Below are 14679 nucleotides of genomic sequence, written 5' to 3' on the forward strand. Positions count from 1 at the left end.
ACGCTGCCATTTTACCCCAGGTCCTCCTCAAGTGCATGGAGACTGTGGTTTTAAGATGGGTTAGAGGATGGGGCTGGGGATTTAGCTCAGTGGTAGAGCACTTACCTAGGAAGCGCAAGGCCCTGGGTTCGGTCCCCAGCTCCGAAAAAAAGAACCAAAAAAAAAAAAAAAAAAAAGATGGGTTAGAGGAGTTTTGTAAAACATTGGGAAATTTAGGAAATTAAGAAAACTGACTCTCCTAATGTACCTTTTAAAACTTGTTGATTTGCTAGGTAAGTTCTCATCTACGCTCTATGAGACGGGGGGCTGTGACATGTCACTTGTGAACTTTGAACCAGCAGCAAGAAGAGCGTCCAATATCTGGTAGGTGTAGAGATGTCAAACCATGTGACTCAGTGTTTAAGGTTTACCTTGTGAGATGTAGAAGCTTGTTTTAAAACTTATTTTTTTTCTAATGGATAAAAACACTATACACACCGCTATTGCATGCCCTGATATTTTTAGAAGATTATACATGCTGTGGAATGGCTACACTCACCCTGGTCAGATGAGTTGTCTTGTTGTAAGAACACTACTGTCCACTCTCGCTCATTTTCAGACATAAAGTGAATTGTTACTAACTGTAAGCTCACCTGTGAAATAGACGTTATTTTAGAAATGTTTATATCAAGTTTAATACTTATAATGCATTCATTTCTACACAATTAAGGATGGTTTTTGTTTGATTTTTCTGTTTTGTTGTGGGGAAAGTGTAAAAATTTTCATTAAACCTTATGGGATAGAGTTTGCCCAGTTCCAGATTAACTAGATATCCAATGTCCTCTTTATATTATATGATATAAAAAGAAATATATTAATATATTAGTAAGAAAAATAGCTACAGTGAAGTTTAGATTCACTAGTTAGTTTTCTTCCATTAAATAATTTTGTTAAAAATTCTAGGAAAAAACAAATAAATTAGATATTTAAATCGTATACTCTTTTATAGTATAAAGTATACTGATTTTTTCTTAAAGAAATAGCCTTATTAATTCAATTCCCACTGTTGCTTTGAAATCCATGATTAATTAGTTTACTTTGTCACAATAGCCATTTGATTCTTACTTTAGGACTCCCCCCATGGGCTGTACGTATCTGTTAACGTAACTTCGGCAGTTCACATATTTTCTCTAGTGCCTTTTAAACCAGTGGAACTTACAGTACCCAGGTTAACTGCTGATCTAGTCTTATCTCAGAATCTACCCTGGCAGTTAGTGATTCTGTGATGATAGAAAAGTGGGGTTGGGGGTTTCCCCCAAGGAACTCAGCAGGAGAGTGGTCCCTTGCACTGTGACTGTGATAGTCTCAAGTTCTGAAATCCAAGCAACCATATCGGTCCTTGTCAGTCTGTTTCGTATCGTAGATTAAGTTTATTTTGTCCGTACTGTTCCAGTCAGCTCAGTAGGCAGGCTGAACTTAGGCACTAACACAGAGCTCTGGGTCATAACTTAGGGAAATGAAGACCTGCTCTTTGGTATTTACATGGAAGTGAAGCTAGTCTAAACCCTGTCCAGTTGTTAATTGAATTTAAAAACCAACCAGACAAACAAAACACTGTTTGACCAGCTGTTTACTCCCTAAAGTCTTTTTCATTTTGTTTTAGTGACACGGATTCTCATGTATCAAGTTCTACCTCAGTTCGATTTTATCCACATGATATGGTAAGCTTTTTAATTTTTATAGAGTGATATATTTTTAGATTCAATCTGAATAGTTCATTTATATAGATGCCCATAAAATCACTCAAAGTAATGAAATCACAAAATGTTGCTTTTTTTGGAAACTGGGACAAAATTCCCTTTGCTTTGCCTCCATGGATCTTGTGCCCTCACAGACTTGAGTTAGCCCTGTATGTATGTGTGAGCCAAAGGTACATTGCTTTATATTAAGCAGGTTTGAAAAGGACCACTTACCATTGTCTGATTGTACCGTGCTCTTTCTTCTTGTCTGTCTCTCTGTTTTCTTAATTGTTCATTTTATGTGTTTATGAGAACGCGTGCACATGTGGAGGTCGGACACAACTCAAGGGAGTTGGTCCTGGAGATCACACTCAGGCTTGGCGGCAAGTACCGTAACCTGCCGAGCCATCTGCTGTGCTATTCGGCAGTCTCACATTGAACAACAGGATTTGATGTTGTTTAAAAACTATCTGTTGACTGTTCACTCACTTACTGACTACTGTGTGTGTTGAGAGAAAACTAAGTAACAACATGAGACTGTGCTGTACAAGCTGACAGAATGGGGATCTTAAAACACTGCTTTTGACATGACGATGCCTGTGATTTAAGTTGGAAAGCGTAAAGTAGAAGAACCCTTGTTGGTGATGTGGATGGCTTTTAGTGTGAGCCTTCTGTCTAGTGGCTGTCTAGTGGATTCTTGAAGATGAGTTGTGAGCAGGCTTTAAGACTGGGGTGTGAAGAGCGTGGAGCGGCGGTTTCCAGCCAGTGGATATTTGGCTGTATCTGGAAACGTGTGTCTTGACACAGCCGGAGGAATGCCACTGTAAACAGGAGACGGGGACAAGGGATGCTGAGAGTCATTCTGCAGTGTTTGGCACAGCCCCTATATGAACATTATCTTGCCAAAAACATCTATAGTGCTAGAATTGTGAAATGCTAGGAGAGTCGATAAGAAAATGTTTGGAGAAGTATCAATCAATATTTAAACATCAAGACCAGCAATTTTGTCCTGACTGTCCCATGTGGTTTGGGATAGTAAAGGCTTTGCCTGCCAGAAGCAGGAAAGACGACCGTACTATTGTCTCCACTCTCATTGGCTGAGGAACGGAGACTGCAGAATACTGAGTGCTGGCTTCCCCCTTTGCTGTGGCAAGGCCAGCACATTTGACAGAAGGAAGGGAGGGCAACTGCAGAACTGGTGAATAGAAAAATTAAAGTTACGAAATTAATAGTTTGTTCTGTGCTGTGTAGTTCAGGTGAGGAGCCTGCTAGCACAAAAGGGGCATTAAAAACAAATGCCCACCATGGGACTGACAGTGTGGGGGGTGAGAGGTAAGGGCTCAGATTTAAATTGGCAGTATGGTTCATACCTTAATGACAAAGGAACTTAAATATGACAGAAGAGGAGGCCCCAGTGACCCTCAGAAAGGGCAGTTGCTGACCTCACCAGCTTAACATCTTTTAACACCTTAAGGTCGGTTGACCAGATTTGATTTGATTTGATTTGATTTGTTGCCTGTTGTTACCTTCTGTCGATTGTAAGCATCAGGGAGTTTTCACAAGGAATGAACTCCTTGAGAAAAATAGAGAATTAGGAGCTTAAGTAATTTACTAGCTGAGAAACTTTGAGTCCTAATTTGATTAAGAGTATGTAACCCTTTCAGTTCCAGCAAGCTTTTAGCTTTCTCTCCCACAGATTCGGTTGAATAGACTGTTGACCATTGACACAGATCTGTTGGAGCAGCAGGACATTGACCTAAGCCCTGACTTGGCAGCCACTTATGGTCCCACTGAAGAAGCTGCCCAAAAAGTGAAGCACTATTACCGCTTTTGGATCCTACCCCAGCTCTGGATTGGCATTAACTTTGACAGACTCACTCTGTTGGCGCTGTTTGATAGGTAAGACCAGAGCATGGTTTTAAAGATGTGGAGAAAAGATTCTTAAACTGAATTCTTCCTAATTAGCTATTCATGTTTTCACCCGAGAATCATGTTGTAAAATGCTTTCTATTTTCGTCCTCTTGAGATCAGACTTACAGTAACTTTTAAACATTAATTCTCTCAAACCCATTAACCGCTCGCTCTTTCCATAACGATATGTGTTTATTATTAATGTGAGTTGATTCTTAGAAGAGTTTGTGGAGTGTTTTATGATCTTACGATTATAGGTGCTGTGATCCCAAATATACAGGTTGGTGGAGGAAGCCTGTCCCCTGTCCTTTACCAGTAGAGGCTTAGTGGTAGGCCTATTTGTTTATTACAGACTTGCTGACCAGCAACTGCTTCCAGTCAACAAGTAGGAACACTGCTGGATTTACCGTCACTATACACAAGCAGAGGCAAACAGAACCATGGAGAAAAGTCAGTAGAAGGCAGTGAGCCTAGGGGCGGATAGTGCACATCCTAAATCATAACTCTGTGTGTTTTGAGTTCCTAGTTTTGTGACTCAGGAAGGGAGAACGTAAAATTCAGTATATATCTTGGGATACAGTGGTGAAACTGAGGGTCCTGGAGTTCGTAGTCTAGAATACCATAGAAGGAAGCTGTTTGGGAGCAATGGAGATGTGTAGCGGGCTTTCCTATGCTCAGCTGACCAAGATTGGTTCCTGTATCTGAACAGCTATCTGCTTAGGAAGATCTTGCTTTAAAAGTGTAGCATCATTAGCCTCCTGTGCACTGCTTCAGACCTACTAAACAAATCATAAAAGCAAGACCCCAAGGATCAAAGTAGCATAACAGATTCAAGATTAATAGAAATCCAGAAATACGTCCCACCCAGCAAGTAGTGAGTGACAGCTGGCATCTGCTCAGCTTTGCAAAGTGAGAAAATAGAACACACGGGAAAAGGAATAAATTAAGACCAACCTATAATTTGTAGGGATGCTAACTATGAGCAGATATTACTTTAAAATAATTAGAACTGTATTCTATTTATTTGAAAAATTAAGTGGAGACATGAAAGATAGGAAAACACACTCCAAATCATACTTAGGGAGTTGACTATTGCGGTGTCACCATTGGAATCTGGACTAGGTTGGATACTGGTAGTCAGGCCTTAGGAGGAAAGATGAGTGAAGCCGTAGGCACGTCAGGAGGGCCACGCAGAGCGATGCAGTGGAAGAGCGTCAAACCAGTGGGTGTGCTGTAGAGCAACTTCAAGAGACAAAACGTGAAGAAATGGTGGTGGAAACTGTGTTTTATATGAAAGCTCTCAGTGCACAGTGAAGAAACCAGGGTAACGTGAGCAGACGCAGTGGGAGGAGCCTGCCTGCCCATGGCCTAGGCTTGCTCAAGGCCAGTGTTGAAGACCTCAGACCTCTGGCTTCACCTCTGCATCAGGAAGCTAAACACATCATCGCTTATCCTAACCAAGGACAGGCAAGCACACAACAAGGAAACAGAAACCAAGGGGACAAGAGACTGCATCTTGGGGAGCAGCAGTGATGAGGAGGAGACACCGGATGAACTGTGAGGCGTGATGTCACTACCAACCCCTCAGGAATTAAAGAGCGTAAAAACAACAGCTTTGTGACATTCAGTTGACAGTAGACAAATGGAAAAGACAACTTCCTTAAAAGACATAATTATCATAGATCCATCTAAATAAGTGGGAACCACCATTTGGAACTTTTCTAAGAGAATGCTCCAGGCCCAAGAGTTATTTAAATACTATGCAAATCACTGAAGCGGAGGCCTGCCACTGAAATAGCAGATTTCTGTATGCAAAAAATACATTTTGAATCTCTACCTTGGATTATATCACAAAAGCTAAATCGAAATCAGTCATAAGGGTAAACATGGAACACGAGACCGCAAAATACATGAAACAAAAGACTTGTCCCTGAGGTTATAGAAAACTTTCAGCTTTGACAGAAAACAGGAGGAATAAAAAGCTGATGATATTTGGATTCATCTACGTAGAAAATGTTGCAAAAGCTAAAGGCAAGCATGTGTTCACCTTACAGCAGGATGAGGGTGGGCAAGAGTCATGGTGTCACAGGGCAGCTGTGTAATCATGTCCATAGATGGTCGGTTTTTTTTTTTTCCATTACAATCTGAAATGTTGTTCAGACCAGGCATCCAAACTGAATCCTAGCAGGCTTCATAGAGATGCCTTCCATTTATCAGTCTGATGAATTTCTTGTATTCATGACAGACCTGCTTATTAATTTTCCATCTACAGAAACCGTGAGATCCTGGAGAATATATTAGCTGTTGTCCTGGCTATTCTTGTGGCTTTTTTGGGATCCATCCTTCTCATCCAAGGCTTCTTCAGAGATATCTGGGTGTTCCAGTTCTGCCTGGTGATAGCTAGCTGTCAGTACTCACTGCTCAAGGTACCACTGTCTCTGCCTTCTGTGCTGTGTTTAAGGCCACCAACTTGCCACAGGATGATAACTTTTGGTTTATTTTCCATGGAGGTTTACATTGGATGATGTAGGGTCCAAGGCAGGGTATAAACTTTAAAAAGTAATAGTATGTAAATTGAATTTACTAAAAACTAATTCTTTAAAAGTGATTGTTTAAATAAGAATTTGCAGAGCTGGAGAAATGGCTCAGGAGTTAAGAGCTTTGACTGCTCTTCCAGAGGTCATGAGTTCAATCCACAGCAACCACATGGTGGCTCACAGCCATCTGTAATGGGATCTGATGCCCTTTTCTGGTGTGTCTGAAGACAGCAACAGTGTAGTCATATACATGGGGGTAGAGGGGTGGGGGAGGAGATCTTTTTTAAAAAATAAGAATTTTTGTTCTTGAGATTTATTTTGGTTTAATTTATCAGCGTTAAGCTTTCTTTTCCCACCTTTGAGCCTTCTGTATTATGGATGAGATCTATTAAATTTTTCATTGGTGGATAACATATTGTCAAAAAGTAGAGATAGTTTTTATTCTTAGGGGACATCAAAAAGAGAATATTGATGTCCCTGTGGTACTGACTGAATTAAATTAATTAACAAATTAACTAATTAAATAGATTAGTGGTTCAGAAGTACCTGTGTTGTCAGTTTTAAGCATTTTAGGAAATGGGAGAATCCACTATGTCGTCTGATGTCTGACCGAACTGCCTAAAACCGGTGCAGGCTGTTAACAGGGTGCTCCCTTCTCTCAGCCAGCATGTCTGACTCTGCGTAGGTTATTTCCTTTAGCCTTGCTGCTCTGTGGAACCCTCCCCAGGCTGGGAGCCGCTGCTTCAGTTCTGTTGGTGCTCTCGGCTGGCTTGATTTTTCTGTCTGATTATAGCTAACATCTGAAGAAAACCATATAGGTTATCGCTGTTTCTGAATTGCCAGCCCCATTTTCTGTTGTCATTTAACATCTATTAATTCTGTCCTCCATTGCCACGTCCTCACTGCCACATCTCACTGTGACCATGCAGCCGTGGTGGCTGTTGCTTCTCACACGACGCATTTGTTGTTGCTTCTTTACTCCAGTGTGCTGACTTCGTGAGAACTCCCGTGGGCCTTGTCTGCCCTCCTCTGGGTTATATGATTGCCGGGGAAGCAGCTTTTTTTTGCTTTAGTTGACACTCCATTGTTTGAGTTATGTCCTGATTTGGTTGTGAAGGCTTCACATCCGTTGCAGGCTTTAGTCCTGTTAGATGCTGGCAGACATGGTTGAGATAGCGTATTACCACCCATGGTTGAAAGTGTTCTTTTCTGGTCTCTTTGCTTTCACAGTAGGAGACATTTCAAGTTCTTTCCTTCCTCCTCCAATAACAGTAGTTAAGTCTCTGATTAAATTGTGGACAAGTTAAAGTTGCTGCTCCTGAGACTTGACTTTTCTTCAGTTACTTTATCCCTGTCACCCTCATCTGTAGGAGCTCGTTTTCTGGCTCTAGCGTCCCTCACTCCATTAACTCCAGGCTTTTTTTTTTTTTTTTTTAAGTAGCTGACTAGAAAAATAGTAATGCCATAAACAGAAAAGGGAAGCAGGAGTTAGAGCTTCAGAAGACTTGTGGTTGACAACTGAAAAATCACCCAGGCTCATATGCAGCCAAGGGCCAGATGCCAGATGGCAGACTGAGCATGCTTGGTGCAGTGTGTGGTCGCGGCTGGTAATAGACCAGCCTGGAAGGGAGGAGCTAGCTTCTCTGATTTGAGAAGGAGCTATATGGTGACACTAGGACGTGTTCACAGGCTTTCACCACGTTCCCCTTGACTATTTTGGTGTGCCCGGCAGATAGTAAGTTCAGCCACCACACCTCACTAGGACTTAGAAGCTCACCCACGTTCCTCTGTGTCTCCTGAGTACCACATCCTACAAATGGTTTGCATGTAGTAAAGAGCCCGGCAGAAAGACTGACCCATCTACTGAACACCATCTCAAAGCACTAAGCTGGGTAGTTGCAAGTTATTAACTGGCCAAAATAAGTAAAAATGGAGGGCAGTGTGCACTGAGTTTACTGTTTTGGTGAGATACTTCCTAGAGGTGCTGCTTCATGTTTGGAATTAATGTTTATGATTTCTTGATTGGGAGACATTTACTAAACGCACTTAGAAAGCATTTTAAAAGTTGATAGTGACAAAAAAGAACTACAAGCAACTAAGAAATGCTGAGAGTGGGGAAAGACCCTCCCGGGGAAGAGCCTCTGACTAGTGATTGAATAACAAACGGTCAGCCCTGAAATCAAACACACATGTAAATTACACACACATGTGCATGTAACAGAAAATCTAAAAGGCCATGAATATGAAAGAGAGCAAGGAAGGGTATGTGGTAGGAGTTGGAGGAAGGAAAGGAAAGAGAGAAAGGTATAAACTCAAAAAGTAAAAGAATTTAGAACGAGCTAGATGCATGCACACATGTTTTTACTCATCCATGAGGAATGAATTGATGGTGGCAGGTCTTTTTTAAGTTTGAGGCCAGCCTGATTTACAGTGAGTTCTCGGACAGCCGGGGTTAGAAGAGACCCTGTCTCCAAAGAAAGAAAGAAATTAAATGTCATTTATTTTACAGAAAAATAGATGGAACTGGATCACCATGTTAATAAACCAAACTCAGATAAATATTACAGGTTTTATCTCGTATTCATAAAATATTTGTATATACACACATATAGTTAGACACATGTATGTATAGTTGGATAACACGTATAAATATAGACATGTAGTTAGACACACACATAATTGGATACATACATGTCTACAGTTAGGTACCCAAGACACACACGTAGAGCTGTGTATTTATTAGATGTGTAGGCAGGAAGGGCAGCACCAAGAAGGGAGCAGGGTACGGTGAGCTGGGAGAGGGTGAGTGTGAGGGATGAAGACCCTGGCAATGTGCTCTAATGAAACGAGTATCTGAAATGGAGCCCATAGTTTGTGCACTTAACTAAAAAATGAAAAGTTGCTTGTGAAATTCCTGGATACTTGAGTAAAATAATATATTTTTCTGTTCATTTCTAGAGTGTTCAGCCTGATTCTTCCTCTCCCAGACATGTAAGTCTCCTGAAAGGACTGTAAGTTTCAGCTCCTTGGCACCTAACCAAAGCCCATAGTTTCTCCTGGTGTGCACAGGTTGAATTGAATTGTGTTTGTATTTACTGTCTCATCTAAGCGTTGACACACTGTGTAGGTTATTTATGAGCACAAAAGGAAGCGACACTGTGCTGACAGACTTGGAACACAGGCTGGAATGAGCAGCGTAATTCATGTTTTGGCAGCCTGCTTCAAGAGCGTCCGGCAGACGTAATCCACATCAGCTGATTGTTTGTGTTTGCTAAGATTTGAAAACAGTGAATACGTGTCGAAAATAGAATTCTAAGACTTTTGTGCTAAGTAATGAGGTACAGTCCTTGCTAATGAGCCTCTGTCTGCTGAGCAGATAGCGTGATCCAGGTCTGGATTGGACGGCTCATTGTTTAATAGAGAGGTGAAAGGTGTTCTCTGTCCAGTAGAGCAGAGCAGTGTCCTGTGCTCACACCTGTTATCCCAGCATAGGAGGCTGAAGACAGAGGCTTCTGGGCGTTTACAGCCAGCCAGAGCTATGTAAGTTCCAGGCCAGTGTGGGCCAAAGTGGCATCCTGTTTTGTTTTTAATAAACAAACAAATAAACTAGTTTAAAACAATAAGCTTCAAGAATAACGTTTAGTGAAGTTTTCATCCCTGATTGTAATAATTTTATCCTTATACTGAAATAGTTAATGTGACCAGAACAGAAAGTAAATCACACAAGATGTTTGGCTGATATGAGGATAGATACTTTTGGAGGATGATGACATTTTGATGCATTGCTGTGTGACTGAACTCTTGATGTGGTTTCTGGCTTGCAGAAGAGTAATCAAGGCCAGTAGAAGAAAGAAACCCAGATTCCAGGGTTAAACCCTCACCTGCGAGTCAGGCACCCCTCACTCTGGTCTCTCGAGTGTCTCTATACCTAATGTCTTTGTGCCTCTAGTACTTCAGCCTGTTTCCTCAGAGCATTTGTGCATTCATGGACTATGACTGTCAAAGTTAGGACATCAGCCCTAGCATGATGCTCCTGTCCAGTCTAGAGGTGTTTCTCAGGTCAGCTCTGTTCACTTAGCTGACAGGAGAGCCTTCCTCTTAACAGGAGAGCCTTCCTCATCTGCTCTCTTAACTCTCTTTTAACCTGGAGTGGTTCCTGTGTATTTATTTTTCTTGATGGTCAAATTGTTTATGGGTCTAGGGCAGTTATGTCATAGACAATCTCCCAGTTCGTGTTGGATGTTTCTTAGTTGGGAGAGGTCAGTGTATTTGGGCAGTGGGAGTACCCTGCAGTCATCACACCCTGGTGGTGTGAACTCTGATCTTTTAGATGAGAGCGCAGCTTGAGTTTTCCTTGGATCTGCAGTGTTAACGTTTGGCTGGACAAGCTTGGGTGGAGGCTGGAGATGCCATGTGTATTGTGGGAGCTTCTGACTTTTCTCCCAGGCAGATGCTAGTGTCACTGCCACCTGGACGAATGTGTTTGCAACTGTCAGATGTCCTCGGGGAAGCAAAGCACCCCTTGTTCAGAACTTGTTTTCTACTCTAATGTCATTTTTCCTCTTGCAGTTTTAAGTCTCGGTTTGGAAAAACTTGACTTTGTATGCATATCTTAGTGTTTTACAGACTTCCACTAACTTTCGTGTCTACGGGTTACTTGCCTAAATCAGTGCATTGATTTTGTAGTTCCAGTATTCTGTTAACTAGTTTCTTACTGAAAGGAATAGTTTTCTCTTCTGTCTTAGCTGATTATTTGTGGTATTGATAATGAATTCAGGACTGTGCATGTGAGACAATTTTACCACTACTGGACTGTGCCCCAGCTCTTTCTCTGTCTCTGTGTTCACGTGTTTATGTACAGCTGTGTGCGCGTGCATGCGTGTGGTCTGTGCATCTGTGGACACGAGGGTTGTGGCACAGTGGACTATCATATGTACTTGCTTTGATACTTAGCCTTCACTTGGCCATTTGAAGCCTGTCAGATGCTTTTGTGTCCTTTAGATATAACCTCGTTAGCTTTCAATGCAGTGGTTCTCAATCTTCCTCAAGCTGAGACCCTTTAATACAGTTCCTTATGGTGTGGTGACCTTCAACCATAATTTTTTTTTGCCATTTCATAACTGTTAATTTTGCTACTGTTATGGATCATAATGTAAATATCTGTGGTTTTCGATGACCTGTGAAAAGGTCAGTCAACCCCCAACAGGGTAGTGACCCACAGGTTGAGAATGATTGCTTTAATGGCAGTATGATCCAGAGTGAATTCCTACCTTCCTACTGGCCTCCATTACCTTGTCTTTCCTGTGAAATCCCAGCTCTTTTTTTTTTTTTTTTTTTTTTTGTGAATAGTATTCATCAACCAAGATCAAGATGATCTAGTAACTTATACTAGAATTTTATGTGTCTAGGTTCTCTCAGTGGGTAAAGATGGGTAACTTGTACATGTACTTTCATATGTATGTATGCATTCACTTCTCTTGTATCTATTCATATCCCTATTAAAATACTGAATTCACGCTGATAGCTCTGATTCCGGCGGTATCCCAGGGTTCCTTGTATTATCCCCTTTTAGATGCTTGTCTCTGACATTTTCTGCAGTCCTCAGAAGAAACCTGCCTTTCATATGGAAATGATTCAGGTCATTAAAACATAAGCTAACAGTGAACTCAGGAGTTAGTTGTGGCTCTCAACGAGACTAACCTGACAGTGAAAATGTATTGTTTGCAGGGCCATAATCGTATCATTGCCTACAGCAGACCAGTTTACTTCTGTCTATGTTGTGGTCTCATTTGGCTTCTGGATTATGGCAGCAGAAACCTAAGTACAAGCAAGTTCAAGTTGTATGGAATAACCTTCACCAATCCGCTGGTGCTGCTGTCAGCCAGGGACTTGGTTATAGGTGAGTTTCCTGAAGGTATCGCTGATCTTAACAGTAGTGTGTTTGCTGGTCACTGGTCTAAAGAGATGCAGTCAGCTTATTCTGCTTACTGTAGTCTGTCTGAGAAATAGTTAGGGCAACTAAGAATAAAAGGTTAATGTTGAGTAGTATAGTAATTCTGTTCTTGAAGAGGATGTGGGGTAAAGTTTTTTTAATATACATTTTAGGTTCTTGTTATATAAAAAAAATGTTTGAAATGATTTTGTTTCTTCTGTGCTGGAAATTGAATGGGGCCACTTGTGGGGCAGGTGCTCTGTCACTGAGCTGTACTCCAGCCTCTTAAGGTGATTGCTAAGCGTATTCCTAATGGTTTGGGGGGAATTTAATATCCAGTCATACAGTGGGCAGTGTTAGGTTTGACTTCATTGCTTATGGGCTTTAACTAGGCCGGAGGATGGATGCAGTGGTTTTTAATAAACTTTTCTTTCCTTCCATAGTGTTTACACTCTGTTTCCCAATAGTATTTTTCATTGGTCTCCTGCCTCAGGTGAACACGTTTGTAATGTACCTTTGTGAACAGTTGGATATCCATATCTTTGGTGGGAACGGTGAGTAAATTACAGGTTGCTATAACATAGGCCGTGAAGTCATAAACTGAGCATTGCAGTACATCTCCACTTCCTATTTTAAAATTGAAATTGTCAAAGAAAGATGCTTATTTAATCATTGAAGGCAGAAAGGCAGTGAATTGTAGTTAAGAAAAAGTGAGGTCTGCCATTGTGGCAAAAAGTCCAGGCATTGCAGATTCGGTGTATAGGAAGTAACAAATAATTGGCAAAACGAAAGTTGTAGAATACCGGTGCCCCTGCCCTCCGTTGCTAGGGGATGTTCTGAGCCCTGGGGCAGAGGAACCTGTATGGACTGCATTTCCTGCTTTGCCCCTGCATCCCTGTGAGAGCAAAACCAGCAACAGGAATCATGGAGTGAACAGTTGCAGTTTATCCAGCCCGCCTAGCTGAAAGTGCAAGCCTCCGAGGCAGTGGGGAGCTCTGTCTTAAGACGGTAGAATGGCCTGCAGCACCCTCCTCTGGCCTGAGCATGTTGTACACATATGTGCATGCACCACACGTCCACCTGCTACACCCAAGTAAAAGTCATGATCCGCGGCACCTCCTCTGTTGGCTGGAGTTTTCTATGTAATGTTTTTGGACTGTAACCGACTATCGCTAATGGAGCCTGCAGGAAGGAAAACTGCAGAAATGAAGGGGCAGCTATGAAGCCTTTTTTGTTTTTTTATTTCACTTTACACCCCAGTGTGGGGTCTGTAAGCAGTCACCAGGTGTTCATAATGTCATCTGGGCTGAGCAGGCCGGGGTCTGATTGTCCTTGGAATCTGTACCCGAATGTGCATTCGGCATGTCCATGTACTTAAGGGAGAATTTCAAAGTCAAAGTCAAAAGTATCTTACTAAGTCAGCTTTTAGTAAGATACTTTTGATTTTACTCCCAGTTTTTAGAGTAGAATATGTATACGTTCTTTGACAACTTGGAAAATCTATTTTCTTACCACACATGTATTTTATCCTTAAGACAAGCCGCTGTTATCTGAAGACAGCGATTTGAAGAGCTTGGGGGCAGCGCTGTTGATGGCTGCTGCAGTTGAGTCCGCTCATCTTTTAGTATTGTGTGGCACCGAGAGTATGCAAACAGGAAATACTTGACAGGAAAGCATAGCTTTATATCTATAGTTCATTTTCTTCACACTTCGCAGTGCGAACCTCATTTACCTTCCCATACAGTTACTGAGTCATCTCTTGAAACAGCGTTGATGGCATGGCTCACTTTTCTGTGTTTTCAATTTGATGTGCATGGGGGAGAGTGTGTGGGTGTACCCTGTGTGCACCGATGCATGCTGAGCTGGAGGAGCGTGATAGCTGCTGCCCTCTCTACCCCCGCCCTGAGTCAGGGTCTCTCCTGAACTACAAGCTCACACTTTGAACCAGGTTGGCTGGCCAAGGAGCTCTCAGAGCCTGTTGCCTCTGTTGCCACCCCACAATGATAGAATAACAGGCACATGCAGTCAGCCCAGCTTTTTACATGGGTACTGGGGATTTAAACTCACATCCTCAAGCCTGCTGTGTTATCCCTCCAGTTGGGCTGGCATAAATTGTAATAGAAAGTAAAACTTTGCTGTGTTGCCGCATGTTATACTAGCTTTTTTTAATGTTTTGAATGTGTGTAATTTAAAATGGCTGGAGTGTTTTTGATCAGCTCAGCTTACTGAGTAGAAGACCGTGCAGTGTCAGTCACGACTGTTGCTGGGTATTAGGCTTTGTCATTGTGTGCAGAGGGTTAGGTCTTTGATAATTTCCTTAGGTCGCTGTGTAAAATTACATTAAGGAGCTCTCAGCCATAATTTTTAATAACAGATAAGTATCTTAACTACGCTTGCTCCTTATTACGAGTAATCCTGTTGGGTCAGTTGTTGGCAATTCTAGTAGTCAGAGTTACACACTTCTGTATGAATCAGCAAAGGGGAATACAGACTTACTGCTGTGAGTAAAGCAAGTTCTTTTCACATACAAAGATATTTTAAGTGGCTAATTGATACCTCCATTTCAGGCCTTTGCAAAAAG

At 41.8% G+C, this 14679-nt stretch overlaps 1 protein-coding gene across 12 annotated transcripts in view; it reads left to right on the top strand.

The window, feature by feature from the left end:
• Pcnx1 (pecanex 1) overlaps nucleotides 1-14679 on the top strand; it is a 136873-nt gene that overhangs the window by 83996 nt on the left and 38198 nt on the right. For 8 of the 12 annotated variants that reach the window (XM_039112295.2, XM_039112294.1, XM_039112299.2 and 5 more), the window contains 7 exons: nucleotides 273-363; nucleotides 1643-1700; nucleotides 3400-3617; nucleotides 5902-6055; nucleotides 9125-9157; nucleotides 11894-12065; nucleotides 12542-12652. In XM_039112295.2, coding sequence (XP_038968223.1) covers nucleotides 273-363; nucleotides 1643-1700; nucleotides 3400-3617; nucleotides 5902-6055; nucleotides 9125-9157; nucleotides 11894-12065; nucleotides 12542-12652 — 837 coding nt within the window. The remainder of the gene's footprint in view (nucleotides 1-272; nucleotides 364-1642; nucleotides 1701-3399; nucleotides 3618-5901; nucleotides 6056-9124; nucleotides 9158-11893; nucleotides 12066-12541; nucleotides 12653-14679) is intronic. The other 4 variants (XM_006240299.5, XM_063261934.1, XM_006240302.5 and 1 more) reach the window with 1 other exon arrangement.

This window comes from Rattus norvegicus, chromosome 6 (genome assembly GCF_036323735.1).
Source record: "Rattus norvegicus strain BN/NHsdMcwi chromosome 6, GRCr8, whole genome shotgun sequence".
NCBI lineage: Eukaryota > Metazoa > Chordata > Mammalia > Rodentia > Muridae > Rattus > Rattus norvegicus.